Source organism: Fulvia fulva, chromosome 3, assembly GCF_020509005.1.
Source record: "Fulvia fulva chromosome 3, complete sequence".
Lineage (NCBI taxonomy): Eukaryota > Fungi > Ascomycota > Dothideomycetes > Mycosphaerellales > Mycosphaerellaceae > Fulvia > Fulvia fulva.
In genome coordinates this window covers 783,666-810,329 of record NC_063014.1, presented here as the reverse complement: position 1 = coordinate 810,329, position 26,664 = coordinate 783,666, and the positions used below count along the sequence as shown (strand labels likewise).

General features: G+C 53.9%; 11 protein-coding genes across 11 annotated transcripts; 6 read left to right on the top strand and 5 right to left on the bottom strand.

Annotated features, from left to right (window-relative positions):
* Positions 1–234: 234 nt before the first annotated feature.
* On the top strand, positions 235–3,637 carry CLAFUR5_07959 (uncharacterized protein; the record flags this gene model as incomplete). The annotated part of the gene is made up of 2 exons (XM_047907107.1): positions 235–2,384; positions 2,437–3,637. 2 exons carry the CDS (start codon positions 235–237, stop codon positions 3,635–3,637), a joined length of 3,351 nt encoding a protein of 1,116 aa, XP_047759490.1.
* A 365-nt stretch (positions 3,638–4,002) lies between these two features.
* Positions 4,003–4,470, top strand: CLAFUR5_07958 (uncharacterized protein; the record flags this gene model as incomplete). Its single annotated transcript, XM_047907106.1, has 1 exon — positions 4,003–4,470. One exon carries the CDS (start codon positions 4,003–4,005, stop codon positions 4,468–4,470), a length of 468 nt encoding a protein of 155 aa, XP_047759491.1.
* Positions 4,471–4,716: 246 nt separating this feature from the next.
* On the bottom strand, positions 4,717–7,584 carry CLAFUR5_07957 (uncharacterized protein; the record flags this gene model as incomplete). The annotated part of the gene is made up of 2 exons (XM_047907105.1): positions 4,717–5,049; positions 5,101–7,584. 2 exons carry the CDS (start codon positions 7,582–7,584, stop codon positions 4,717–4,719), a joined length of 2,817 nt encoding a protein of 938 aa, XP_047759955.1.
* A 324-nt stretch (positions 7,585–7,908) lies between these two features.
* On the top strand, positions 7,909–8,699 carry CLAFUR5_07956 (uncharacterized protein; the record flags this gene model as incomplete). The annotated part of the gene is made up of 4 exons (XM_047907104.1): positions 7,909–7,987; positions 8,049–8,068; positions 8,123–8,572; positions 8,622–8,699. The coding sequence occupies 4 exons, from the start codon at positions 7,909–7,911 to the stop codon at positions 8,697–8,699; spliced, it is 627 nt and encodes a 208-aa protein (XP_047759959.1).
* Positions 8,700–10,423: 1,724 nt separating this feature from the next.
* CLAFUR5_07955 (Glucan endo-1,3-beta-glucosidase) lies at positions 10,424–11,791 on the bottom strand (the record flags this gene model as incomplete). Its single annotated transcript, XM_047907103.1, has 1 exon — positions 10,424–11,791. The coding sequence occupies one exon, from the start codon at positions 11,789–11,791 to the stop codon at positions 10,424–10,426; it is 1,368 nt and encodes a 455-aa protein (XP_047759950.1).
* A 1,270-nt stretch (positions 11,792–13,061) lies between these two features.
* On the bottom strand, positions 13,062–14,939 carry CLAFUR5_07954 (Carboxypeptidase S1 B; the record flags this gene model as incomplete). Its single annotated transcript, XM_047907102.1, has 3 exons — positions 13,062–13,447; positions 13,565–13,715; positions 13,749–14,939. The coding sequence occupies 3 exons, from the start codon at positions 14,937–14,939 to the stop codon at positions 13,062–13,064; spliced, it is 1,728 nt and encodes a 575-aa protein (XP_047759951.1).
* A 622-nt stretch (positions 14,940–15,561) lies between these two features.
* Positions 15,562–16,935, top strand: CLAFUR5_07953 (Peroxisomal membrane protein PAS20; the record flags this gene model as incomplete). The annotated part of the gene is made up of 1 exon (XM_047907101.1): positions 15,562–16,935. The coding sequence occupies one exon, from the start codon at positions 15,562–15,564 to the stop codon at positions 16,933–16,935; it is 1,374 nt and encodes a 457-aa protein (XP_047759901.1).
* Positions 16,936–17,753: 818 nt separating this feature from the next.
* On the bottom strand, positions 17,754–19,333 carry CLAFUR5_07952 (uncharacterized protein; the record flags this gene model as incomplete). Its single annotated transcript, XM_047907100.1, has 5 exons — positions 17,754–17,931; positions 17,999–18,435; positions 18,491–18,751; positions 18,807–19,172; positions 19,220–19,333. 5 exons carry the CDS (start codon positions 19,331–19,333, stop codon positions 17,754–17,756), a joined length of 1,356 nt encoding a protein of 451 aa, XP_047759912.1.
* A 977-nt stretch (positions 19,334–20,310) lies between these two features.
* Positions 20,311–20,829, top strand: CLAFUR5_07951 (uncharacterized protein; the record flags this gene model as incomplete). Its single annotated transcript, XM_047907099.1, has 2 exons — positions 20,311–20,385; positions 20,443–20,829. The coding sequence occupies 2 exons, from the start codon at positions 20,311–20,313 to the stop codon at positions 20,827–20,829; spliced, it is 462 nt and encodes a 153-aa protein (XP_047759960.1).
* A 2,073-nt stretch (positions 20,830–22,902) lies between these two features.
* CLAFUR5_07950 (uncharacterized protein) lies at positions 22,903–23,555 on the top strand (the record flags this gene model as incomplete). The annotated part of the gene is made up of 2 exons (XM_047907098.1): positions 22,903–23,394; positions 23,469–23,555. 2 exons carry the CDS (start codon positions 22,903–22,905, stop codon positions 23,553–23,555), a joined length of 579 nt encoding a protein of 192 aa, XP_047759889.1.
* Positions 23,556–24,070: 515 nt separating this feature from the next.
* Positions 24,071–25,998, bottom strand: CLAFUR5_07949 (Patulin synthase; the record flags this gene model as incomplete). Its single annotated transcript, XM_047907097.1, has 2 exons — positions 24,071–25,538; positions 25,589–25,998. 2 exons carry the CDS (start codon positions 25,996–25,998, stop codon positions 24,071–24,073), a joined length of 1,878 nt encoding a protein of 625 aa, XP_047759601.1.
* Positions 25,999–26,664: the final 666 nt, after the last annotated feature.

Below are 26,664 nucleotides of genomic sequence, written 5' to 3'. Positions count from 1 at the left end.
CGAAGATCCTTGACAAATAGTGCCACATACAGCCTTGCTAGTCTCTTGCTGACGAACCCGACCTGTCGAAGGCGGCTAGATACCTTGTCGTGTCAACTGCATCTCACTCCGGCTGCCGTCCCGACCTTGAGCCTACAACATCTCCTGCAAAACAATCACTTACTCACCTCCTCAGACCAGACCATGAGCGGACCCAGGCGATATAGAGGCTTACTTTCCTGCTAGGCCGACCGCATGGCTCCAGACATCAAGTCGGAAGACTTCGCCTACGACAATGGGCGACCTCTTACAGCTGACACTTCGGCTGCTGAGGCCGCATTGAAGGCAAAGCTATCCCGGAAGCGAACCAAGACGGGCTGCTTGACATGTCGCAAGCGTCGCATCAAGTGCGGCGAGGAACGCCCGGTGTGTAAGAACTGTATCAAGAGCAAACGGCTCTGCGAAGGATACAACCAGCGTGTTATCTTCAAGCAGCCGACCTTCGACTACCAACCAGCTCCTCATGGCGGTGCCCACATTACCTTCCAGGCGGGATTTCTGGCAGGCCCAGCGAGCTCACACCCAGACATACACCCACCAGGCTTTGACCCATCGGCATTTGCACATGTGCAACAGCAACAACATGCCCAACAGTACATCCAAGTATTCGACACGCAACTCCAGCAATACGTTACCATAGAGCAGCCTCGTCAGCAGATCATAGCGCACATGGAGCCCCCGATACCACACGGTCACAGCCAGCATTTGCCTCATTTTCCGCAGGCCGCGGCTCACCCCTTCAACCAGGCCCAGCAGCCATCTTTCAGAGCACAGTATCTGGACACGACACAAGAAGCTGCACACAACGTACCAAGTCTTGCACCAGCTGTTGAACTCAGCAACGGTTACGCTACCGCAAGCTTGCAGTCTGTGGCTGCGACAGCCGGACTATTCAGTCCTCACCAGTCGAACCAACAGAACGGCCAGATGTTACCCGTAGTGACGATGCCTACTGAACATATCTCTGATGCTTATAGATCAGCACATGAGCCCGTCGACCCTCATCACAATGTCAAGTTTGAACGCGCTCATATGCAAGTATGGTCGAATACTAAGCCTCTAGGCACCGAACAGGACATCGTGGTGCCGACACCCGTGTCAGACACGTCCAGTCGAACGCTGTCCTTCTCCCAGACACCTGCCGTGGCGGTGAGGCAACAAAGGGAAAACAATCATTACGTTCCTCAGCCGGAGGTCGCTCGTCCAATCGACCACGCCCCTCCCATTGAGCAAAACCACTACCATCAGACGAGCCCAAGCCTCTCCGGACCTCAACCTTCCGCAAATGGAGATCATGTTACGCCGGAGTACTACGAGCACGAGGCACACGCTGCTCCGTATGCGACACCTACATATATGCTCAACGTCGCTGCGGTCGAGGTGCAAGATGACGATTACTACGATGTGGAACAAGATGATGAGATGGATGTGGATACAAATGCCTCTCCAGAGTATGGCATTGAGCGGCAGAGGAAGCTGAGTAGGATTCTTGCGCTCAACCAGATCAGCATCCACGATGTGCAGATGCGCCGCTATGATACTTTCATATACGCCGGAATACTGGCCAGATACAAGGTAGAAGAAGTGGCGAGTCCACTGAAAAATCCGGCGACTGCGAGGGTATTCGCACACTTCATCTCTGCGACAGGGCCAAGCCTTTCGATATTCGAGCGGCACCCAAGAAACACTTCGATGATGTTCAATGAGAGCTCAATACCGCTGTCACAACAAGGGTTATGGACATACACACTGCCGGTGGCGGCTCTCCGCAACCAAGGCTTGCTGCATGCGATGTTGGCACTTGCCAGCCTGCACATTGCTCGACTGCAGAATGCGTCGGTCACGCCATCTATGCAACATTATGCATGGGCCCTCAAGCGTATCCATAACTCTGTGGCCACGCCGAAAGGCAGACTCAAGGTCACAACCATTGCAGCAACCATGTTGCTTGGGTTTTACGAAGTGATGACCGCAGATCACATGAAATGGAACGCTCACTTGGCAGGGTCGAAACAGCTGTTTGTCGACACAGACTTCGTTAGCATGACCAAGGAGTTCCGACGACTGAAGCGTGGAAAAGCTACACGGCACTTGCGGCGACATAGCTCGGAAGAGCCTTGGATGCAGGACGACCTGCTCGACCAGACGATGGATGTCGATGAGCGGGTGGTGAGCCATATGGTGGGTAAAGAAGTCCGATATGACGATCATGGTGGTATTGAGACACCTCGTGTCAATATACCTCCTGGTTTGGATCTGAGCAAATTCGAGATCTTGAAGGACCTTTATTGGTGGTACTGCAAGCAAGATGTGATCCAGAGCATCGTGAGCGGCAACCATCTCCTGTGAGTACCTTGGATTCCTCGTGCTAGAAGCAGATCCACTGACATTGCACAGCATGGACTTCAGTCGGTGGGCGAATTGTCCTCCGCGAGCACCTCTTGGACGAGGAGATGCCGTTCATGGAACCTTTGATCACCTTGTTCTTCTGCTTGGAAGAATCGCAGACTTTTCGTCAAGAGATCGCGAGCGAAAGTTGAAGCAGATGGAAGCCAACGGCGGCAACTGGAGGCCAGCACCAGAGATGAACATACCACGCCCGCCACAACACCCTTCGGTCCCTCCTACGCCTGTCTCTGCCACGAACAGCTTTCCGATGCCAGGCACGACCATACCGCCTCGAGGTCCCCCTGGAGGTCCTCAACCGCCTGCTATGCCACAATTCTTCGGTATGGCCCCGCCACCTAGAGCAAATGTCCAAATGCCGTCAGTCTATAGGCCGACCCAGCCGACGACTTCGCCCCAGAGTGCCCGTCCCTACGACCCATTCGAAGGCGACCTCCAAGCTCAGACCGCAGCCGCATTGGAGGAGTATGGACGTATTCGTGCTGCGCTGCACACTTTCCAAACGAGTCTCGGCAAGGACTTTGAACCGCTTGGCCCAGATTATTATGTACCCGAAATGACCGCCTTCGGCCAAGCGTTGGTCTATCGGTCTTACGACATTGGCTGCATGTGGGCACTATACAACATGGCCGTCATCATTGCAATCCGGGCTCACCCACATATGCCTCCGGCAGCACATGTCGCGGCAGCCATCGCAGCTCATGAGACAGCATTCTTCGCAAACGAGATCGGCAGGATAGCAGCAGGCATTGTGCCGGGACCTCCTGAGCAAGCCCTAAACCCAAGCTTGGGCGCAGCGCTGTGTGAGAGCTGCATGCCTTCCTTCTTCGCAGCAGTACAATACCAAGATCCTCACCAACGGCGCGAAACCGTAACACGAATATGGAGCATCGCGAAGCGGACCGGCTGGGGTAGCGCGGAGCTCATTGCGAATGGATGCGAAACTGCCTGGGTCAAGGCAGCCGCAGCAGGAAGAGGACCACCATACGAAAGAATCGCTCGACCTCAGGAATTCACACATGACCCACGTCTGAATGGGAGCTGGGAGAGGCTAGACCCCAACGCCCAGCCGAACGAAATGGATGATACGGACAGACGGCTTGTGAAGAAGAAAGCCCAGGCACGACTTAATTGGGCCATTGGGGTGATGGGTGTGGAGGACGACGTGCATAAGATACATCTCAGCGACTGACTAAGGATCTAAACAGTGATTTTTTTGAAGAAAATCTCGGAAGACAGTCTCTTGGAACTATTGTGGAAGTGGATGTCTGGAGGGTCGAACCCAGGGAAGTGTTGGTGGAAAGTGCTCGATAGGAAGCATGTCTCGGTATTGTCTTGAGGGTAAATACTTGCTCCGCGAAACATGCGGCAGGATGTAGCCATCTTGGAAGAAAGTCGGAAGACTATTAAACGTTCAGGCAACCCTCGCCAGTCTACCTTTCCACGCAGCACGACAACGCCTTCGAAGCGACGACAGACTCCATCATCAAACGCCAACCCAACCCACAGCACTGTCCACATACCACCCATTCAACAAACAACAGCATCTCACCCATCATGACCCCAGCCGCCAAAGCCGTCCTGGAGACCTACGAGCTCCTCGAGCAGATCCTCCTCCATCTCCCCAGCACCTTCGGCACAAGCGAGCGTTCCCATCTGCGCACATGCCAACAAGTCTGCCGATACTGGAGAGACATCATCGACGACTCCACTGCTCTACACAATGAACTGCAATTCGATCGATGGGGTCCCATAGCCTCGCTATCGACGCCCTTCTGTCGCGCGTACAGGGTCCGGCTTCGGGAAGAAAGTGTTCGCAACGCTGGGCGGGTTCGGCTCGAAGAGGCTTTGTTCCGGATTGAAGGGGGTGTTGGGGAGGTTGAGACGATGGAGGTTGAGACGATGGAGGTAGGGACGATGGAGGCGAACATGAGAAGGCATCGCTTGGAGAGTGCTGGGGGGAGAGTTGTTCCTAAGATCAGGGTGGGGAAGAAGTGGTGGAGGGCGAAGCGGGCTAGGGAGTGATGTTGAAGACGCGAAAGATGCAGGTCGCGGGCTGGACGGTCAGACTGGCGATTTCAGGTTACTTGAGAGGTAAGAGCCTGATCGGGAGATGTGGATATTGTTTGTACGACGTAAGCAAGCTAGCTACATCGTGCCATCGACGCCTACAGATCAGATTCAGCAAAATCGAGCAAGCATGGGTATCATCATCCTCCTCTTCCAGCGCCTTCGCTAAAGCAATGACAAACAGTACTAACGCTGCCATAATTATGCAGAGGACATAACCTCGTCCTCAATCCCTGTCGTATCGTGCCGTGAAAAAGCAGCTTGCAGTTCCTTGAACAGACTGTCTAGAGCAGGAGGCTCGCCATCAGAACCTGCCTTGATGAGGAGGTCGTGAAGACTGTTCGTAAGATCGTGTATGTTCAGCGTTCCGGACTGGAATATGCCAGGTGGGTCGAGTGCTGGCTGGTTGTAACCGAGTAACGAGGTGTTTTCGTCGAGCTTGCCGGCGAGACGCGATATGCCCGTCAGAGATAGCTTATTGTTGTAGAGAAGGTTGTGTGTACCTTGGCCAGCAGGGACACGTTCCAGTGGAAGCTACTTGCAAGTCAGTATTAGATTCTTGTTGGCTCTGCGTGGATCACTCACCTTTGACGATTTCGTGCGACCCAGCTTTCCCGAACTCTTTCGGCGTGAGGGTGCTCGGTCATTTCCAGCAGGTCGCCACTCCTCATCAACATCATCGCGAGTAGCGTTCGATGTTGGAGCATTAGGCTCAAGCTCTTGCAGAGCTGGCCTCTCACCGGTCTTGCGGCGCTTGGCCTTAGATACTGATGGCTTCTCTGGTGATCCGAGATGTGCTTCAAGATTAGCAAGTTCACTCGCGGGCATGAAGCCGCGACGCTGTAGGAGACCGGTCTCGCGAGGATGAGGTGTAGTCTGGTTCTCTTGAGCTGGAGCTGCAGCTTCAGCACGTCCGTAGTTTCGTCCCTCAACCATAGCAGCGACAGAGTCCGTTGCATGTCGCTGCGCAAAGTCACGAATGTCGCGATTGCGTCGTGGTGGAGTCATCGGTCTTGGATCATCAACAAGATCACCGAGCTCGCCTTGAGACACAAGGCCAGGAACATCCACGTTCTGGCGCCTTCGCTTGCTGCTCGCAGGTGGTCGTGGATTGTCCACGTCCTGAAGATGATCGAACCAAACCTGCTCAGCAGGCTGCCGGCTCTTCATCGGAGGCACGAAGGGTTTGTTGACGCCTCCGTGTCCAGGCTGCTCCCTTGGCCGGCGCCGCTTCGCGCTGACATCCGGTATTGCTTCCAGTGGAGTGCCACTCGGGTCGTGCGGACCTAGGTCATACTCCTCTAGTCGTCCTCGTCGCGAAAGAGACGATGGCTCATCCTCCACAGCTCGAACATCGCTAGATGGCATCGGCGTATAAAGCTGTGGTGGAGGTAAAGATGACGATCCGATCACGCGGCCGTCTCTGGCTAAGCGGAAGTCAGGCACATGGTTCGATGGATGAAACCCTTCTGCATTCAGTGGAGGAGATGACGGCCGAGGCGTTGGAAGGCCTGAAATACAGTTGGGTCCTGCTGGGCGCTTCGACGGTGGACTGGAGAGATTGATGCTAGTAAAAGCTTGAGGCGTAGTCGATTCACCATGTTCCTGTCCGAAGGATTTCCGCGTTGAGGAGTTCAGTTTCGCAAGTACCCATGGGTTTGAGGCATTGACATCGTTCCTTGCTTGCCGAAGCTCTTCCAGGTCAGCCTCCATCTGCGCAGTAGGTGGGCGATCATCGACATGATCCAGATCTTCTTCGTCGCAGCCATACATGTTGGATCGGAACGTTCTCCTTGGCTGCTCAGCCCCTTCATCAAGAGCCTCTTGATTGAGTGTTGCTAGCAGGATTGAAAATTCTTCACCAGCAATCGGCAGACCATCATGCTGAGTAACTTCGTTATTGTGCTGTTCTTCTGGCTGTTGATCAAACAACGTGGTAAATCCATCATCGAGCATTCCAGCATGTTGCGTCGGGATTTCAGGTTCTTGAGCGTTCTGGTCCTGTGCTCTCTCTGACTCGACGGCTGGGGTGTAGACTGCCGCGAATAGCAGCCTAGCCACTTCGATTACCTTGCCTGGATCCTCAAACAAGACGTCGTCCTTGGCCGGCTCCAGATTAGCATCGTAGCTAGCGACTGGACAGTCGATGTTCAGATACAGGAACGGATCCTTGATGTCAGCAAAGTGCGTGTTCGAGCTCTTGAGCGCTTCTTTGAAGATCTTTGCAGTCTGCTTGAAAGTATTCCTTGCGGTTGAGACTGGACGACGATCGAGAGACACAAAGGAGCCGATGTTCTTGACCTTACCAGGGTCGCTGTCTGGACGTGGGAGGAAGGCCTCGAACGTGAAGCTTTCATGTTCGAGAACAGACCATGTGCATTGCGAAGCACATGCCGCGCCTACGATCTTGAAAGCGGCATCCTCTGCGTTGCCATTGGGTTTCGGAGCATACATCCAGTCACCTTTGCTGTTCTTCGCTTTGAGCACACGCAATGCTAGCCTGACGTTTGGTCGAGCGAAGGCATAAGCTTGGAGGGTGCGCTTGATCTTCTTCAAAGTGATGTCCGAGTTCTTCAAGCAGACCTGTCGCCTGACAGGGTTCGCCTTGATGAAGTCCGTGATCCTGACGGTAGTGCCGATGGGTAGCGATCCTCGTTCCTGACTAGCAACCTCGCCGAGCTGGTTGATCTTCAGCACTGCCGCCACTTGCTCGCCCTCGATGCGGGTGCTGATGGTGAGTGTGCCGCTCAGCTCAGCAGCACTTGCGAGTGCCTCGCCTCGAAAGCCAAGGGAAGAGCCGCCAATGTCTTTCAGCTCATCGTCGTGGGACAACTTGCTTGTGCAATACCGTCTCGCCACCAGCGGACGATCCTCAGGTGCAATGCCATGGCCGTTGTCTCGAAGTTGGATGATGTCAAGGGTGTTGCTGTGGATCTCAATCGCGATTGACGTAGCTTTCGCATCGAGTGCATTGTCAATGAGCTCCTTGACTACAGCCGCTGGATCAGTCAGTACCTGAGTGGCTCCCAACGCCCTGACCGTGGTCTGCGGAAGCGCTTCGATGGCCATCGTGATGTTCTGTCATCGTCCTGGGAAGTCTTTTTGCGCGAGTGATGTGGCAACCGTATCGAAGGTGATGAGTACTCGTCAAGAAATGTCCATATCGCCAGGATGCGGCGTGGACGTGGTAGAAAAGAAGATGGAACGCGTCGAGACGCGCTCCCAAGCTCCTTCCTCGGGTTCGGATCCGAGCCAAATGACGCCATCCGGAAACTCAACCATCATGCAATCATCCATGTTACAACTTACATGTAGGATGGTGCAATCCATCCGGGAAGAACAACAACATTGTCATCTCATCAATCACTGCAATCCAATCTTCGACAACTCACCATGGCGCTCGCACCAAAGTACGCAGGCCAGAAGTGGGTTGCTGCTGCCAACCCAGAAACGCTGCACACTCTCGAGCTCTGTATGTCTTACACATGTGTCGCTGATATGCCCTTCGACATGTGCTGATGCGACGATGGCAGTCTTGGACTATGTCTGCCCAGTATGCTCGATCCGAGCATCTTTCTGATGACATGACTGACGGGAACGATGACAGTTCTCGAAAAAGATGTTCGACAGAGTTTACCACGATGTCCTCCCAGCGGCAAGGTCGAAGTACGCAGACAAGGTGCAATTCATCTTCCGCCAACAGATCCAACCATGGCATCCATCGTCTACACTAGTCCACGAGGCTGGCGTGGCTGTGCTCCAGACCAGGCCGGACAAGTTCTGGGAATTCTCCAAAGCTCTCTTCGACAAGCAGACTGAGTACTTCGATGTGAATGTCGTCAACGAGACCAGGAACAAGACCTATGAAAGACTGGCCAAGCTTGCTGGCACCGTTGGCGTGGACTCAGACACCATCTACTCAAAGCTCGAAATCTCCACGAAGCCAGGCAAGGACGGTAGCTTGAATGTCGGCAATGGTGTCACCAACGACTTGAAGCCTCTCGTAAAGCACAACCGCTTGCAGGGTATTCATGTAACGCCGACAGTACTGTTCAATGTAAGTGTGCATCGACGACAGTGAGGTATTGTCGCTCACAATTCTGCAGGGCATAGTCGAGAACGGAATTGGCAGCAGTAGCAGCAAGCAAGACTGGGAGGAGTGGTTGGCGAAGAACATTGTTTGAGTCTCTGTGATTCGTACATGCAACCATGCCCTGACATGGCTCTTCAGATCATTGAGAGGCACGCCGTCGATGTACGAAACTCGCATCTTTGAGATATCTCGCCCGGGGTAGGAAGCACACCTACCCAGAATGGTTGTCAATAGACCAAAGTCGTCTGAAAACCCCAGCTGCGTATCCATGCCAACATATCACATCAAAAAGGAACGATTCAGATTAATCTCCCACTCTCGAAAGATATCCTTGTCAAGTTCTTCTCCTCGCCATGTGTAGGTTTGATTGTTGACTTGATAAATTCATGTTCCGTGGCGCTTACTGCTGCGAAAAGTCTCACGCCTCGCCTCAAAGCCTCCTTTACGAACTTCACGCCTTGTCCCGTCCCAAAAGGAAAAGCATCATCGTCCACACAATCACTCTCTCCACACCTCTCAAACTCCACAACAAAAGCGCAAAAAAGTGTCAAGGTCAGAAGACTTTGTATAGGAATAGCCGAAGGTGGGCTTCAAGAGTTTGATTAACAACATGCTCTAATCATGGAGAACATCGGTTAATGCTTACGCTCGAACCCTGATCTGATAATCAGCATGTGCATGGTTGGATAAGATCGTATGAATGTAGGAACATACCACGACTGCGTCATTCGTTAGCATCCAGTCTGCAGAAGCGCAGGATGTGGTAAAACACACCCTTGAGGTGATCTCGCTATAGTAGCTAAGAGCCACACGCTCTACCGATTGAGCTACCCCGGCAACGAGGTACTCGTTTGAGGCACAATGTGCTTGGTTGAATATAAAGCTCAACATTATTGGGGCTCATTATCGGCCGTGTGCGGTGGCGTGAATCCTGCTGCCGTCTTGGCGGAAACGAGGTTCCGCTGGGACCAGAATTTTCATCCTGGGGTCGGGTCCGTCCGGCTTTCCCTGCGATTGCCAGAAAATGTGCTGTTGGCGGTTGTGAACCTCCAAAGGTAAGCGTAGCGGAGTGGAGCTCTCTACCAACCCTTCTAGACTGCAAAGTAGCGTGCGATCCACGCTACCGCTACCCGACGTACAGTGCTTATTATACGACGACACAGGCGTTAGCGACGAGTATATGTTTGCGAGTTCGCCAACAGGCACAGTGCGGTAGGTCACGTGACCCGAAAACTTGAAAGTTGACCAATCAGAGCGGGCGCCAAGGCTAGTTGAGGGCTGGTATAGAGCTTCACTCCCTCGCTGACGCCTCACCTACGTACTCGCAAGCTCGTACTCCGGTGTGGCTAGCGCTCGGTCGCTACGCTTAATGAGACACAGTGCCACTGCATTCGCAAGAGTGAAGGGGAGAATTGTCGTGTGGAACGATTCTGTGCGTTGGAAGTGCTGGTTCGGGATAGGGACGATGATTGTTCTGGTAGAAGACATCTTGGTAAAGAGGTAACTTGGAGCAAGTCATGCATGATTGACGATGAGCGACTGCTTTTCAGTTCATTGGTTTTGTCTGTTGGGTAAGGTGGTGTTGCACAGGAACATCTACTCCTTGCGCTGGGATGGCAAGGGATAGGCTATCACATGCCTTATCTGAAAATTTCGGATATTGCGCGGTTTGAGGTGAATGTTCAGCATCGGCCACGAGAGCATCATAATTGAACATGACGACGACACGAGGAGCACTGCGCGACAAGAAAGCATTACACTACTACGAAACTATATCCAAGAATCCTCCACACCCCAATCCATGGTCAACACCATCTAAGCCCCTCCCACAAACACCGTCAACAACTGCGGGTTCCCATCAGCCAGCGTACCACTCTGATCAACCCCTCCACTCGGGTTCACATCATCGTACGAAAAGGCGTATCCCCGTCCATCAACCTCCTGCTGATGCACAATCTTGCTATACTGGTTGTTCGGCGAAGTAGTATAGTACTGATCAGCATGCGGCCCCGGCTGGGTATCACCCCCGTTAACCATGAACGTCCCCCTGTTGAACGCAGCACACAAACGCGGCACCACAGCACGATGGACGTCGTTGTCGCTCCCCCAGATCGCGAAGGGGCCAGAGTTGCAGCCGAAAATGTCGCCCGCGGTGGGCTTGTTGTAAACCCGGTTATCGCCATTGCAGGAGAGAGTTGAGCCGCTAACGCGGCAGGCGACTTTGCCGTGGCTGTTCTGGGTGTCCAGCCAGAGGGTATTACCGGTGTACCGCGACCAGACTTGATCGATGTAAGAGTTGAAGTAGTTGCCGAACGCACCGTTGCCGGAGCTCACGTAGATGTTCGGTGCCACGACACGGAGAGGTCCGTTTCCGCCCGCCTGGCAGAGGTTTCCCCATGGCTGTCCGTCAGCGCGCTGCTGGCTTTGGAGGGCGTTGCAGATTGTGCTGACGCTTCCTGGGCGGAGGCCGCGGACTGTAGTCGTGGCGCCGGAGCCTGCGCGCATGGACATGCCTAGGGCGAGGCCGACGAAGTCGACGAAGGAGAGGTTGGCGTAGAGGCCGCCTTGGTTGTTGGTGAGTTCGACGAAACCCCAGTTGATGCCGGCGGAGGGATCCTGTGGGTTTGCGAATGAGGGCTGGACTTGGCTGGGGGAGTTTGTAGCTGGGTTCCAGACGGAGTAGAAGTGCAGGTTGCCTTGGGCGAACCAGATTCGGGCGGATGAGATGTAGTCGGGGAGGGTTACTGTGACGGTGCTGCCTTGGGCGGTGTTGAGAGGGATGGCGATGGGGCCGTTGACTTCTCTGGGGGAGGTGTAGGAGGAGTCGCAGGGTGGGTAGTAGAATTGTCCGTTGCCTTGGACGAAGACGACTTTGCCCGAGGGATCGAGACCGGTAACGTACGCATTGACTGCGCCGCCCATGTTGTTGACGAGGGCGAGGGGCAGGCGTTGGTTGGCCTGGATGCTCATTATGTCTTCCTCTGGCTTTGCGCCAGTGGTTGAGTTGGTGATGGGCTGTGAGTTGGTGGCATTGAGAGTGTTCTCTGCCGTGATGACGAGATCTTCTACGCCTCCGGGGCTAACTGGTGTGATAGCATCATCAGCGCGGTGCACAACAGGTGCTGCTAAGGTACTGCCGATGAGGGAGGTCGCTGCCAAGATGGCCGTGAAGAACGAATGCATAGCTGTATGCGTGATTGGCAACCTGGCCAAGGAGCTTTAACGAAAGTGATGAAGAAAAGACTGTGGTGAAGATTGTAAACACATACTGACAAGCGGATGTGAGAGCAGTTATGTATACAGTTGTTGGAGTCCCCTGTCTCCACATGGCGATAGTCAAGGTCTGCTGAACGGCATCAGCAGAAGTCCACACTTGCAAAGCATGCACCACCAGCAGGCCGATGTCACGGCCGAGGCTGGGCATGATCCGGTGCAAGGTAGCTGAGGCAGAGTCGTGGCTGCAGCACTCGCTATGGGACACTATGAGGCCGAAATGAAATGCATGCAAGCCGTGTGTCTACCAGTTCAAGAGCAGCTCGTGCTTGGTAGACTACCGTGCAGACTCTGGACTCCTGAGTGTCGACCCGGCGATCATTGGCATCTAGATGGCTTGTAGGACTCGATCCGCTGTGGGTCGCAATGAACTGCTGCTGAACAGTAGTCGACGGTGCAGCACGTGCAAGCCAGTCAACGGTCATGGAAGGTGATCGGACAAGCGTTGGCGGCAAGGAAGAGCGGCCAACGTTCCGATAACCGCAGGAACCGATGGATCTTGCTTCTTTAGAGTGTTTGCCATGATAGTAGTTGTCCGGCAGCGAGATAGCAAATGTTTGAGCCACATCTGGTGTGTTGTGCGTAGCTTGGCTGTGATTGGTCGCACAGGTGGCGACTTCATCAGAGCAATAGTTCGGTCGTGCATACGCTAGGGCTTGGACGCAACGAGGAATATCAGCCCTATAAGCATGATTGGTGGTCCCTCGGAACGCCATATGATGGCTCCATAAGCTTCAATTTAGTACTCGCTTTGTGTTGCCGTTCCACAAAGGTTTTCTGATCACAACGCCCACCTCTTGCGTCTTGCCGTCGACTCCGGGCAGGTTTGGTAGACGTTCAATGTGCATCATGATGCCATTGCCTGGACACAGTTTCGACAGAAAATGTTTGCGCGTGAGCAAACGACTCAAGCCTCGAATGCCATTTCCGATGCCCGCAAAGCTGAATTAGGAAGGTATCATGTCGGCGGACGTACTTCTTATACCAGCTACAGGCTTGTCGATCGCTGCACACATTGCCGTCCGCGACCACTGATGTGTGCGCTACACTAGTTGGTCAGTACTGTAAGAAGCTTTGCAATTGGAATGTCAAAGTAGTCGCAAATCACTCCAGTGTGACTCTGACTAATCATTCGAGCATCGCCAACCGGCACCACGGTTTGCTCTCGCTCACCTGTGAGCTATCGCATGAAGCCGGTTTCTCTTATATCGCCACCTCCGACAATGTCTGGATACAGCTGCGTCGCATTCTTGTCAACCAGAATATAGTCTTGAACCAGCACAGTACCATTACCGAGACTGTACAGTTGCTCATCTGTGCAAGTCTTTGGTGCGTACCATGTGTAGCAGACGGCCTGGATATGCTGCGCTGGAGGATCATTCTTGAACTGCCAGGTGCTGCTCGGGCCTTTGCTTGCATATGGTTCTCCATCGACGCTGGCCGAGCTTTTGCCAGTAGCTATGACTTGACCTCGGAGGGCGCGAGAGAAGATCCGGTATGCAGTTTCTGGCTGCGAAAAGGGTACAGCATGGCCCGCCTGATACACGCGGGCGAACGAGAAGTTCCCTTACTGGCGGACCTGAACTCCAACGTAGGAATCGTTCGTCTGTATGGGCTCGTAGCCGGCAGCACTGAACTTTGCCGCATCGGTATACTCGATGGCGAGCAAGACCGTCTCGCCACCAATCCAGTTACAAATGTAGTCCCTGTCTCCATACATGAATTGAACTTTGATGCCGTGATCCAAGAGGTAGGCCAGCTTGTCGAGATGACCAGGCCGATAAGCGTCGCCCATGGCACTGAACGCATAGGCAACCTGGTCGGCGTGACCGCTCTAATTCATTGGCGCTCCAAGGGCCTCTTGAACGAATGGATTCTGCATGTACCCCCGGAAAAACGGCGGGGTCATCGAGACTGGATCTAACGCAGTCACGTCGTACCAATTGCGTCCAGAGTCATGATAAGGAGCTTTTACGTATTGTTCGCAAAAGATGTAAGCGTCGTGGCAGATGTCGTTGACGGTGTCGTTGATGCCCACTAAGTCCGGGTCATACTGGATAGAGAGCATTTGGCACTGTTCCACCTGATCTTTGCAGCCATCCTTCCTCGTGTAGCTGAATGTCATGTTGTCGTACGTAGTCTTGTTGACTGCCTGGATGCCGTAAGTATTGTTGTATGCAAATTGCGGAAACGACGGCAATTGCACATCGCCAACGCATCCATTGACGATGAGCAGAGTGTCGAGATTGAGGATCTGCAGCGGACATATCGTGCTGCACGTGGTTGCTGCGATCTTCTCATTCTGCTTTTGGACGAAGTAAAAGAACTCTGGTCCGTGTTTACCGCCGTATGATTCTGCCGCCAGGCTGATGCGACTGTCGCTCGTCTTGTACTCTGGAAACTCCCGGGTCCAGACTTGTAGAAAGTGCCAAACGTGCACAGCTGCAGCAACACTTCCAATGGCTGTCTTATTCTCATTCCCACTCGGCCCAGTGCCCACCACGAATGTTGCATTTTGCGCTGGGATCGGCGATGTGTCGTTCAAGAGAGTAGTCTCGTCATATAGCAAATCATACGTGATGTTGTGCAGTCCATCAAAACTCAAGCCAGGCTGAACGGGCTGGTCGATGTACAGCATATTCACATCGGTGTTCCAGCTCCATTCATTCAACCTCGTCGTCTTGGAGTCTGCGTTCACCCAACATGGTCCGTTCTCGGACAAGATAGCTGTAAACGATGAGCTGCCTGGACCGCCGGAGAACCACAAAGATAGCGGTGCATTCTGGGGATCGTTGCGGGCCTCAAAGTACCAAAAGAAAGTGTTGATGGGAAAAGATTGGTTGATGCCCAATTCGGTGGTCGTGTTAGGAGGTAGGGATACATAGCCAGCGAAGGACCGCACGCCTGGTGTCGTTTCGCAGATGTGTGTTTCTTTGTAGCTGATTGTTACGCTGTCGTTGAAACGAGATCGAAGTAAAGTAAGGCCATCTGGTTTCTTCGGAAACTGTGCGCTCGCGATTGTGCCGAGTAGAAGTACCGAGTGGACGGACAGCAGCATCGTGAGCCGATAGCAAGACCGCATCGGGAGCGGCGTGTCGCATGTCTTTTGTCTTCGCTACCTGCGATAAGGAGATTTAGTGACATGACTTACTGGCAAGGGTGAGAGAAGATCAGGAAGATGTCCCAGGCATGTTCTGCCGGCCATCGCTGTGCAGAACCAGGGCCACCTGTGACTGTAGAGTCTCGGGCGCGAACCTTCGTGGCAGCAAGAGGTGATGACTGTGATATGTACGGGCGTTGTTGAGGGCAGGACTGCGTGTCTACGAAGCATCCGTAATGTACTTTCGCTTTCGTTGTTGGTCGTGGTGGACGATCGATGGGACATGTCTGCTTCCTGGCACACGCTCTTCCGGGACGTGCAATCTGCGCTCTGGACAGTACATCGTGCCCAACATCATTGTTTGAGGGCGTTGATTCGGCCTTGTTGTGATGATAGAGGCGTGTGTTTGTGTGTTGACAGTGTTGTGGCTGGAGAGACTTTCGAGTTTCATTCTTTGCCGAGGCTCGGTCGCTTTCGGTCACATTGAGGGCGTTGACGGTGACTGCATCACTCATCGCATCTTTCACGCCCACATCTCCATCTCTCCACGACGCGACATGTTGTAGCATCGCTCAGAACTATGGCATCACCGCCCAAACCGTGGGAACGAGCAGCCGCTGGAGGTGCCACATCATCCGCCGCAGTGCCGACATCGACCACCACTGCGACGGCAGCGGCGCCATCGTCAACCGGCGCTCCAGTCTTGCCAGCACGAACCGACGCCCTCAACCAAGTCGCCACACGCACAGCGTCGAACTACTCCTCTCCATACAGCAGACCCGGCATGTCGTCGGCGTACTCTCCGCCTTATGGCATGGGCGGAATGAGTGGATACGGCGGCATGTCGTCTTACAGCTCGCTCTACAGCCGGTTTGGTGGCGGCATGGGCGGCATGGGCAGCATGTATGGGGGAGGCATGTACGGCGGAATGGGAGGCTACGGAGGTATGGGAGGATACGGCGGTGGGATGTACGGGCAGCCAGGCATGGTAGGCTCAGATGGTCAACCGCAAAGTCTCACGCAAACCTTCAGCAACAGCACCCAAGCGACCTTCCAGATGATCGAGAGCATAGTAGGCGCCTTTGGGGGGTTTGCGCAAATGCTCGAGAGCACATATATGGCCACCCACTCCTCCTTCTTCGCCATGGTCAGTGTGGCCGAGCAGTTTGGCACCCTCAAGCAGACTCTCGGCTCAGTCCTCGGCATCTTCACGATAATGCGATGGATCCGGACAGCAATTGCTAAGCTCACCGGTCGGCCTCCACCAGCATCGTCGAAAGAGCTGACGCCCGCCAACTTCGCCCAATTCAGCGGCGCACCCGGCCCAGATGGTCAGCCAGCCTTCAAGCCCTCCCGCAAACCCTTCATCTTCTTTGTCGTTGCCGTCTTCGGCCTACCCTGGCTCATGGGCAAGCTCATCCGCGCCCTTGCAGCCTCGCAGGAAGCTCAGCAACAGCAGCAGGGCCAACTGATAGGTCCAGACGGCCAGCCTCAATCCCTCGATCCCAGCAAGCTCGACTTCTGCCGAGTCATCTACGACTACACACCACAAACCCAGCCTGGCCAGCCCTTCCAAGAAGGCATCGACCTGGCAGTAAAGAAAGGAGACCTCGTCGCAGTCCTCTCGAAATCAGACCCAATGGGTCAGCCCTCAGAATGGTGGCGCTGCAGAGCAAGAGACGGGGGCGTAGGATATCTCCCATCACCATATCTCGAGACAATCCAAAGGCGGCCGCAGCAGGCCCAGATCGCGGCCAAGAGTGCGCCAGGCAGCGAAGCGGGAAGCAGACTCAACATCATGACTACAAACTCCGCCGGTGCGCAAAGTCGGGCGAACAGCATGAAGATTACGGATAAAGAGAAGGCGGAGATCAAGAAGGCCCCCACACTACCTCCTGGAAAGGGTGGTGACGTGCCGGTGGAGAGCTTCCAAAGGGCGGCGTTTCATTCTTAGTGAAAGAGGCGGGTATTGGATGGGTTATGACCTTTCGTGTACAGGCTCGGCTCGTGAAGGGTTTGGGGCTTTTCATTTTTTTGGGTTGGAAGCGATGCATGGCGTTGAGAGGAGCATTTCCTTTTGTGGACTAAACGCTCCCCTGTTGTGCTTCTGAGGAAGACGATCAGAGCATGTATATGTTATGTTTATGACCGAGGTAGTGGGTTGCAAGCAAGGAGTGTTTGGAAAGGCCCTTACGATTGATCTCAAGAACTTGTGTCCACCAAGCTTTCTCATGGCACTCGAAAGCGAGCAGGTGTCAAATGCGTGGGCATGTAGCCATGATTCGTGGGCAACAGGGAAGTAGACCGCATACCAGAGAGAAAGCTCACACGAGTGTTCCGATGTGCGACTCGAAACGAGCTGACTGACCTCCCGGCTAAGAACCGCCCTTCGAGATGATGCCGCATCACCGCGTGGCACGGTCAACGACAACGAAGCAGAGGAGCCTTTCGAGCACATCCATAATTGGTAGACTTCCTTATCCACAGTGGCTTCTTGCCGTTCCAGCCTGTCACAGACAGCTGCTACGCTGAAATTTCCGTCTAATCTTCCATGATTCGCATGTAACTCCGAGCCATGCATGGCCTAGGAAACTGCCAGCATCTGACTCTGTCGGAAAGCACCCTCATGAAAAGGCTTCAACGCATCTCTATCCCGCTCCTGCTTCAACCGCTCGCCTATGATGTCCTGGCACACGTGGCCAGGATCCTCGGAGCCGCAGATGCAGGTCCAGTATGATAGGGCCCAGAAGCTGTGGTGGCGTTCTGGTTAGCTTATGCAGAGGTGGAGTCTGGTGACGTTGGTGCAGGGGTTTTGCCGTCATGCGAGATCGGTGCAGGTGGAGCTGGGATGGGAGTGGTAGGTGCTGGTGTGACAGTCTTGGCCTCATCCTTGACCTCAGCCTCGAGGTTGGAGAAGTAGGTGAAGCTGTTGGGGGCGATGGGCTTGGGGCTGTGATCAGGTACCTCGATCAGTCTGGTGCCCGTCGATCGGGGGTCATGAAAGAAAAAGTACTCACTTCAGCTTCTTCTTGAGATTGTCCTTGAACTCCTCCACCATCTCCTCCGACCAATTCTTGGTCACCTTCTTCTCGTCACGATAAGTGAAGGCGCCCTTGGAGAAGTGAAGAAGATCAACACCTGCGGCCTTGTCGCCCTTAGCCGTGCCGATAGCGGCGAAGAACTTGTAGGTGTCCGCGTGGAAGATTTTCGCGGCCTTGACTGGGTCGCCCTCGGCGAAGACGCCGGAGTGGATGGTCAAGCGTCGCAGGTTCTTGCATTCGGCGAGGAAGTGCCAGGCGTTACGGCTTGAGCTGGTTTTGTAATTGACGATCTCAAGGCGGCGCAAGCGCGGCGAGACGTCCTTGGACACGAGACTCATGAAGTCGCTGACAGACTGCGTGGATTCGAACTTGATGGGTTGGGCATACAAGACGCCAAGCGCTTCATTGTAGACCTGTATAACATTGAGCATATGTAAATGTTTGGTGGGAGAAGTGGCAGATACTCACCTCCTTGTTCACGCGCAACAGCGCTACGCGGTCCTTCTGCTTCTCGCAGTAGGTCTTGGCATAAAACGTGGCATAGGACTCCTTCGTTTCCTTGCGCTTGCCATCAAGGACAATCTCCTCGTTCTGAACAGCCTGGCAGGCGAAGTAGTGGCGATAGATGCGGTTGCGCACCTCGTCGGGGAACTTGAGGAACTCCATCGCCTTGGCGGGGCGGAGCAAGATAGCTTGGTGACCGGCATACGGGCCCTCGGTGAGCATCACCTGGAGAGCGCGTTAGCGGCATGGAACGCTCCACAACGGTGGAGAGTGTGCTTACGGTCTTGGTGAAGGCGAAGCCAGCCTCGCCGCGGATCTGCAAAATCTTCGTGTGTTTTTTGCTTTTCTCGTAGTAGTCGGCCTGGAGAGATTCGCCGCTAATCTTGATCTCGACAGGGACCGCACCACCAGTGGTATCGGTCTGCAGTACCAGGAACTCACTCGTGTCGAGCTTGGCATCTCCTTTCTTCTTCTGCGAAGTCTTTTTGGGCGTCTCATCGTTGACTTTCGCGGGCTTCTTGGGTGTCTCGTCTTTGGCTTTCACGGCCTTCTTCGGAGTCTCTACCTTTGGAGCTTCTACCTTTGACTTCGGTTTGGCCTTGGGTTTCTCGGGAGTGGAGGGCTCCTCCTTCGCAGGCTTCGGCTTCTGTGAAAGTGTGAGCGAACGTTGCTGCCACCATGCAGCTGACTGACCTTTGCGTCCTTTGGCGGCATCTTGGCGGAGCTGTTCGACTTAGTGGTGCGGTTGGAGAGAACGTTTTGTTGAATCTGGTACGCCAGAGACTTCTTGGGTAGTGACTTGAGCATGGTCAGTGATATGTTGTGCTTCTTGAAGTCTGTTGTGCTGTAGGGTGCTTACCGTAGAGCAATGGAGGTGGTCAACACACTACGCTATCAGTGCGCGGTTGGTGTCTGTATTGTGGAGAAGGTGCGATGGAGAGGTGGCAAGCGGAGATCCAAGTGGAAAGGTTAGCGTAGCCAAGCTCACACGTTTGATGTTAGGCTTCAAGTGAGCCTGTGACTGCTCGTTCGCGCTCATGGGACCAATGAGCAGCGATCTTGGAGAGGTTTCGCAGCGTTTGTGACGAGAGAGTCTGCTCAGTGAGCCAAAGTGAGCGGCTTTGCGTCAACGAAAGTGGTGGGATCTAACGATAGCCAGCAGAACCTGAAGCTCAACTTGAGAGCTGCACTAGCCAGCTGAAGTCGTTGTCCTCTCTGGGCAAGATGTCGGCTTGTTCGAAGTCCTCGATGGCTACCATCAATTTGTACATAAAGTACATGAAGTCATGCTTTTTCTTTTGCATGTCTGGCGTCTCCTCTGGATGTCCTACCTTTCATGTGTACGGATAGTCTGGCGCGACTCCGCTGGTTCATGCTCTGAAAGAGTGATAGTCCTCCGCTTGCTCCTACGACTGTGGAACAAGTCGTCATCTTTCGATGCTGCTTGACTGGCATGTCATGATCTCGATAGACGTCCTGGCATTAGTATCATCTGCCAATAGGGTCCCCTTCTAACGTTTTCTCGGAAAGGCATTTCAGATCCTGGAACGGTACAATACGGCAAGCTTTGGCACAGCTATGAGCATTGATAGAGCGCGCCGCGGCCATTCAATAGGAACATTGATCGTGCATTCGTGTCGTGAGGTGTAGAAGAAGGGGGAGACCGATGCAAGCGGAGCGTGAAGTCGCTTCCTGCCAAGACATCCCGCGACGCGCTCCCAAGCCTCGACGCGATCTCGGCTGTTGCTTCACTTTCTACACCATCACATGCAAAATCTCTCACAATGGCGGATCTACCACACGGAACGAATGGCACAGCTAACAATGCTGACGTGGAGATGAAAGAAGAACCGAACGAGGTACGAATACCCTCCGACTATGCCGCTCGCCTACACGAGATGCTCATCGGCTTCCAGACATCACTATCTAGCATCACACAAGCACAGGCGCCAGCACAGCAGCAGGATCCGACAGACCCAAATCCTCCTCCACAGGCAACACAATCCATCAACCCAGCCATGATCTCGCAACCTGAGCACCTCTCCACCATCGCGCCAGCGGTTGCGACACCGCCAGTGGCATCCACCGCTTCTGCCAGACCCGGCTCAATGCCACCACAGCCTTCAGCCAGACCTGACAAGCCAGTCGCGCACGGTGGGCCAACGAGGCAATACCTCAACAGCAACATCACCCCGCATTTGCTGGAAGGAATGAAGTACTTGGCGGTGTATGAGCCCGAGAAGCCGCTTGAATGGCTGGCAGATTTCCTGCATAAGAGGAGCAAGGAGGTCGAGGGATCATAAGGTGAGCGGCAGCGTCATCATGATTGGGAGGTCAGGCGGATGTGCATAGGTCGCGGACTACCAGGTACTGCATAGCGAAGGCGTTCAGGTGGGGATGGGACATGAAACAGGATGCGAGGCAGGTCTCGCGAAAGATACCCAAGGGACTGCATTTTGAAGGTACGCTGGATGGACAGTGTGCGCATACTGCGCGGACACAAGCGACAGATACTATGCCTGCAGCATGAGACAGTACGAACACGAAATCTGTTTGATCATCGCACGCCTTTCTATCCAGATTTTGGAGCCGTAATGGGCAGGACTACGAGCAGAGTCTGGCGAAGGAGGTTCCGTCACGCATGGCGGCTCTGATGAGGGCTCGAACGTAACGCTGCGGATGCAAGCCACTGAGCACAATGGTGCGCCTTACCTATCCCTCCACCCTCCACGAAGACCCTGCTCCGTCATCATCGACTAACAGTAACCAGTCATCGCGTTGTAGGGACCCTCACCCTTGATTCCTGCTCCCTCCGCATCGAAGGCGAGCCACACTCCTCTCAAGCCTGCTCCCACCACTACTCCAGCTTAAGCATGATCCTCAGACCGGCCCACCCTGGAGCCTCGAGCACACTCATCGCGAACTGCTTCCGATCCGAGATTTGCCGCTGGGTCTTGACAAGCAGGAAGGTGCGAGGTTGTCGAAAAAGCGCTGGCAGATATCGTAGGACAGTACAAGATGGAGGTCTTAGTGCAACGCTTTACGTTGTGAGTCGCTGCGACCACGAGGACATGGACGAGACGCAAGACTCGACCATGTCCGCTTTGCGAAACAGACAACAAAGAAGTCGAAAGGATGAAGTCTCCAATTGGACCTCAAACGTTACATCCAACAACATCATGAAGCATTCCCATAGGCACGGACGAGGCACTTTAGCGCCTTTAGGGCCAGCCGTACCTGCCTCATCTGTAAGCGTTGCTCGCTGCAGACTACAGTCTTCTCTGTGCTGTCGTGGCTGATGATCAGCAGTCAGACGACAATCAAACTGGGACCCGGACAGCGTGGCGCGCACGCGTGGAAATCCGAGATCGTCGGCGCTGGTCTTACCCCAACGTGCTCTTACTAAGTTACTATACCAAATCATGCCACTGCAATTCGCAACTTTCGGATTCGCACGCGCGATACCGAGTATCGTGTCTCGGTTCAATGATGGAAGAGATGGGCCTTCTGGCGGTGGAACACACAGATTTGCAACTCGATGAAAATGTTGAACGACGCTGCACGACAAGCTGAGGATTCAACCCCTCACAAGAAGCTCCTGGAAGGCGCCGTGGAGGAAGCAGTGGCTTGAGACAGTCCTCCTCCAACGATCACTCCAAGTTGAGCGAGTGAGGTCTGCAAACCCCAAAGGATCAACTCTGCTGTCAAAGAGACTTTGTGCGCTTGGTCCTGAACGATGGCGCAGGATCGGAAAATAGGGTCCGGGATGTTAGGATGTTGTTGGTTAAAGACGAGAACTGACGAATCAGAGAAGCTTTCGGGAAGTTCCTGTGTACAAGGTTCCGGCAGTGTCATGCTATACCCTGGCAAGTGTGAGGTGTGTTTTGCTCTTGGTCAGCAAGCGTGCAAGCCTTTGAGAGATGACTTTTGTCGATCACTGCGGCTGACACATGGCCCCCATCCTCCTCGAGATCCCTATTGGGTGGGTATTGCCATGCTACAGTATTGTAGATCTAAAAGGAGCCGGAGCAGGCTGATTTGAGCACAGTACAGTAGCACCAGTGCTGCTTCCGCGCAACGTGCGAGATGCGAGGATTGGATCTGCATCCAAGCAAGAAATCCTCCGGGGACCGGAACGTGCCAGCACGTTGGAGACCTGACATGTGCTACCCAACCGGGTAGAACCATGAGATGTCGCTGCTAACCATGCGGGCCAGGGCTGAGAGCCTGGTATATACCTGTACAGTTGCTGACCGAAGATCGCAGTGTTGTTCGCACTGCTTGATCAGTCAACCTATATACCATACCATACACTTCTCACTCTCTGATTCCTCCAAAGACTTTTCTCGTTCTCGGTTGTTCAACAATAGCACATAATGTCCCACACCAGCAACAAAATGTCCTTCGCAACACCGCTCTCACCCGCCTACAGCCGCTCCTACTCCTCCGCCATCAAAAGCTATCAACCCTTCAGCAGCTCCTCCTCCAAGTCCTCCAAGAAAAGCACCACCACCACCTCCTCCTCATCGAAACGCTCCAAATGGTCCCGCAAACACAAAAAGGAAGACATGTCAGACTATGGCCGTCTTTCTGGAGGTGCATGTGCATACGATGAGAAATCTCTAAGCTCCTCCAGCCGGAATTCCAACGATCCTTCATCATCAGCGACGTCGACAAGGACCACGAGCACGACTGAGTCCGCTTCGCGGGAAGCTTCCAGCAGCGCAACGGGGAAGTCGAATAAATCCTCGAGAAGCTGGTTTAAACGCGTCTTCGTGGGTCCCTCGGATGCGGAGCTAGATGAGGATCCCGAGGCGATGAGGAGGGAGAGGAATGCCATGTGGAGGAATATGAGTATGGGTTATGAGGTATGTCAATCATCTTCTTTCTCCTTCCAGGCAAAAAAGAAACAACTTCTGATCTTTCCGTTGCACCGGATCAGAATCAAGACCTCCCCGTCGCTTTACCTATGTTCATCTGGTATCTAGATCCACCTAATCTAATCATTGCCACCCAGTGCCTGTTCTGACGAGTTGGTATTGGCAGAATGTACACATTCACGTGGACATTGGGGAGTTTGTTGGAAGGTAGATCATCACCCTCCTGCTCTTGCTTTACTGCGAAATGGATGGCGATGCTGAGGTGTGCTTTCTGTGTGTTAGGGCGTTCCGTAGTGCTGGTCCTTGGTAAGCAAACCTACGACGATGGCCACCATGCTGTCATTTAGGCGACCGAATGAACAGATTTCTGATTGAGGGCTACAGGACGGGAGGGTGGCCGGCGGGTGTTCCGGCGAGTGCGTCGCCTTATTATCATGGGCCTTGATGAGGCGTTGAGGGATGGGATGGGAATATGGAGGAGTTCTTTGTTGCGGAGATTATACCCCAAGCCATACGTGAAGATGGTGGAGTTGTGATTTTGGCCGAAGAGCAGACGATCACTGTTCATCGTTAGTGCGATACTTTACCGGACGTAAGAACCTGACATTACCTACTACTTTCCAGTCTGTGCTGGCCCCAGTGTCAGAGTTGTTCATTTTCAAGATCATCGACCAGCCAGAATATCCGCAGCAAGTTTCTCAGCCAATGCATACACCGTCGCCTGCGGATGTCCCGGTGGCAGCAAAGCGAACGAGCTGGCATCTACTACTCTCAACCTCTGCACCCCCATCACCCTCGCGCGAGAGTCCACAACCGCCATCGGATCATGCTCCCTGCCCATCTTGCACGTACAGCTCGCGTGCCAATTGAATCCGATGTTCTGCTGCAGGTACGACAGAATTTCCGCATCACTACTACCCTCAGGCAAGTCCTGACCAGGCGTGAGCTCGTCTCCGATGAGGATGGGTGCAATGGCGGAAGTATTGAAGAAAGCTCTTCCTCGCTTGAAAGCTGCGATGGCGACCTCTTGGTCGACGGGGTCTGTAAGCCAGTTGGGGTTGATGATGGGCGGGTCGGACATGTCCGCGCTGGAGATCGAGACATTGCCACGCGATAGCGGTGCGATGAGGACAGGCTGGATGTAGCCTACATCGATTGGATCCTCGGGCGTGGAGAATGAGGGTGTCCCGAATGGTGATATGGAGATCTCGTACTCGACTTCGGGCCAGTCTCGCGGGAAGGTCTCGTCGAGGGCCGAGGCTGTGGCGGCAGTGAAGTTCGATCGATACGAAGCTGGAATCTTCTCCCAGCCAAGGTAGTCAGACTGGTCGTTTGTCAAGATGCCGGTATGTGGTGGACTGGCATAGTCTGCTTCTGCTTTCCTTGCCGCAGTCTGATTCATAAGACGTCCGTAGGTCTCGACGCCTACCTGGCGTCCTACGCTCAAGACCACGTGGTCCCACATGTTCTGCCCAACACCTGGTAGATCGGCGATTACCGAGATGTTGTGCTGCTCAAGTTGTGAGGCCGGGCCAATGCCACTGACCATGAGTAGCTGTGGGGATTGGAAGGCGCCGGCAGACAGGATGACTTCTCGTCTAGCGTTTAGAAAGTACGACGTCGGTAATGCGCCACTTTGGACTCGCACACTGGTCGCGGTCTTGTTGGGATTGAACATGATCTGTTTGGCCAGGGTGTGGGTGTAGACTTTGAGGTTTGTTCTACGGCTGTGAAGTGCTGCATCCAGATAGCCTGATTGCGAAGAGCTTCTCGATTGATCCTTCGGATTGATGGTCAAGGTGTTGTATTGAGATCCAATTAGATCACCACTGATCTGGTCGTCTGTGTCTTCAATGCCAAGTTCACGGAACGCAAGTTGTGCCCACGAAGACATTGGCGAGGCCCAGTGTGGGTAGGAGACTTGAAGTGGCGCAGAGCCAATCTCGCCTTTGATCATAGGCACTGTAGAGTTTGGTGCACGGAGTGAAGTGTTGGCGGCAGTATAGTCGATAGAGGATTGGAAGTATGGGAGGAAGTTGTCCCACGAGTACGAGTCATCGTCGACTGCTTCAGCCCATGCCTGGAGGGTGCCGACAGTTGGTCGGTTGTAGTTCATGGCATTCTCGGCAGAACTAACTCGAAGTCAGCTGCTATTTCCGAATCTGCATGCTCCCGCACTTACCATCCTCCCAGCATCTTTCCTCTGCCATAGTGAAACTGCTGATTCATACCGCCGGCCTGTGGCGTAGTCAGGAAACCCCAATCGACAAGAGGATTGTCCCACTGTGAATCTGGCGTGATGTAATTGTACTCCATGTTGTAAGCCGGCACGACTGAAATGTTGCCGTTCTCGATTTCGTAAAATCCTCCAGCTTCCACCACAGCCACCGACTTCGTGCCATCCTCAGCCAGGCGATACGCGATCGCAAGTCCTCCTGTGCCACCACCGACCACGACATAGTCGTAAGTCGCGTTGCGTCGTGGAAGGCCGAAGTCGTTTCCATTTACTAGCTGCTGTGTGGAAGCATCGGGTCGAGGAGGTGCTGCAGCCGAAACAGCGTACAATGCTGCTGTTGGTATTGCTGTGCGCATGGCGTAGAACGATCGATCAGTGTGCAGTTCTTCGCCACACTGTTGGTTTATAGCGTACGAGTGCAGTGAAGGAGAAGGACGAGGTGAAGGTAACAGACGCAAAATACCTACTGATCACTTGCCTCGTCATAGTCGATGCTTGGTAGAACTCTGGCCTCTGCAATGTCCGAAAGAAGGAATGTTGTGGATGCATGCCTTCGAGGATCAACGAGAATGCTGATGAGCGCCAAAGCGGAAGATGTCTGGCTCGCTGGAGATTGATGACAGCCTAGACTTGTTCCTATGGGGCAACGAAGCGAGCTTGCGTCAGGGGTTCTGATAGGCTGAGATTAGGTGCGCAGGGTGTGGATGCGAATCTGGAGGCGTGGAGTTGGACGGGCGAAGATGGTTGATGTATTCCAGACTGCGCCATCCCGGAGGCAATGCCACGAGCATCCGCTGAATGCATCCGTGTGTCGCCACTGCAGTGAAGAATGTTGAAGCCTGAAGGTTACGCGCGTCCGGTCGTTGATGTGGCGGTACAGAAGGGAAGACCGGCATTGTTCCGCCAAGAGGATGATGTCGTTCGCCAGGTAGAATGACTACTGCCCCATGCAACAGCCTTCACTGCTCTGACACACCATTTCTTGCCTGTCTGTGCTATTTTTGCCGCTGGGAAGCGTTTGT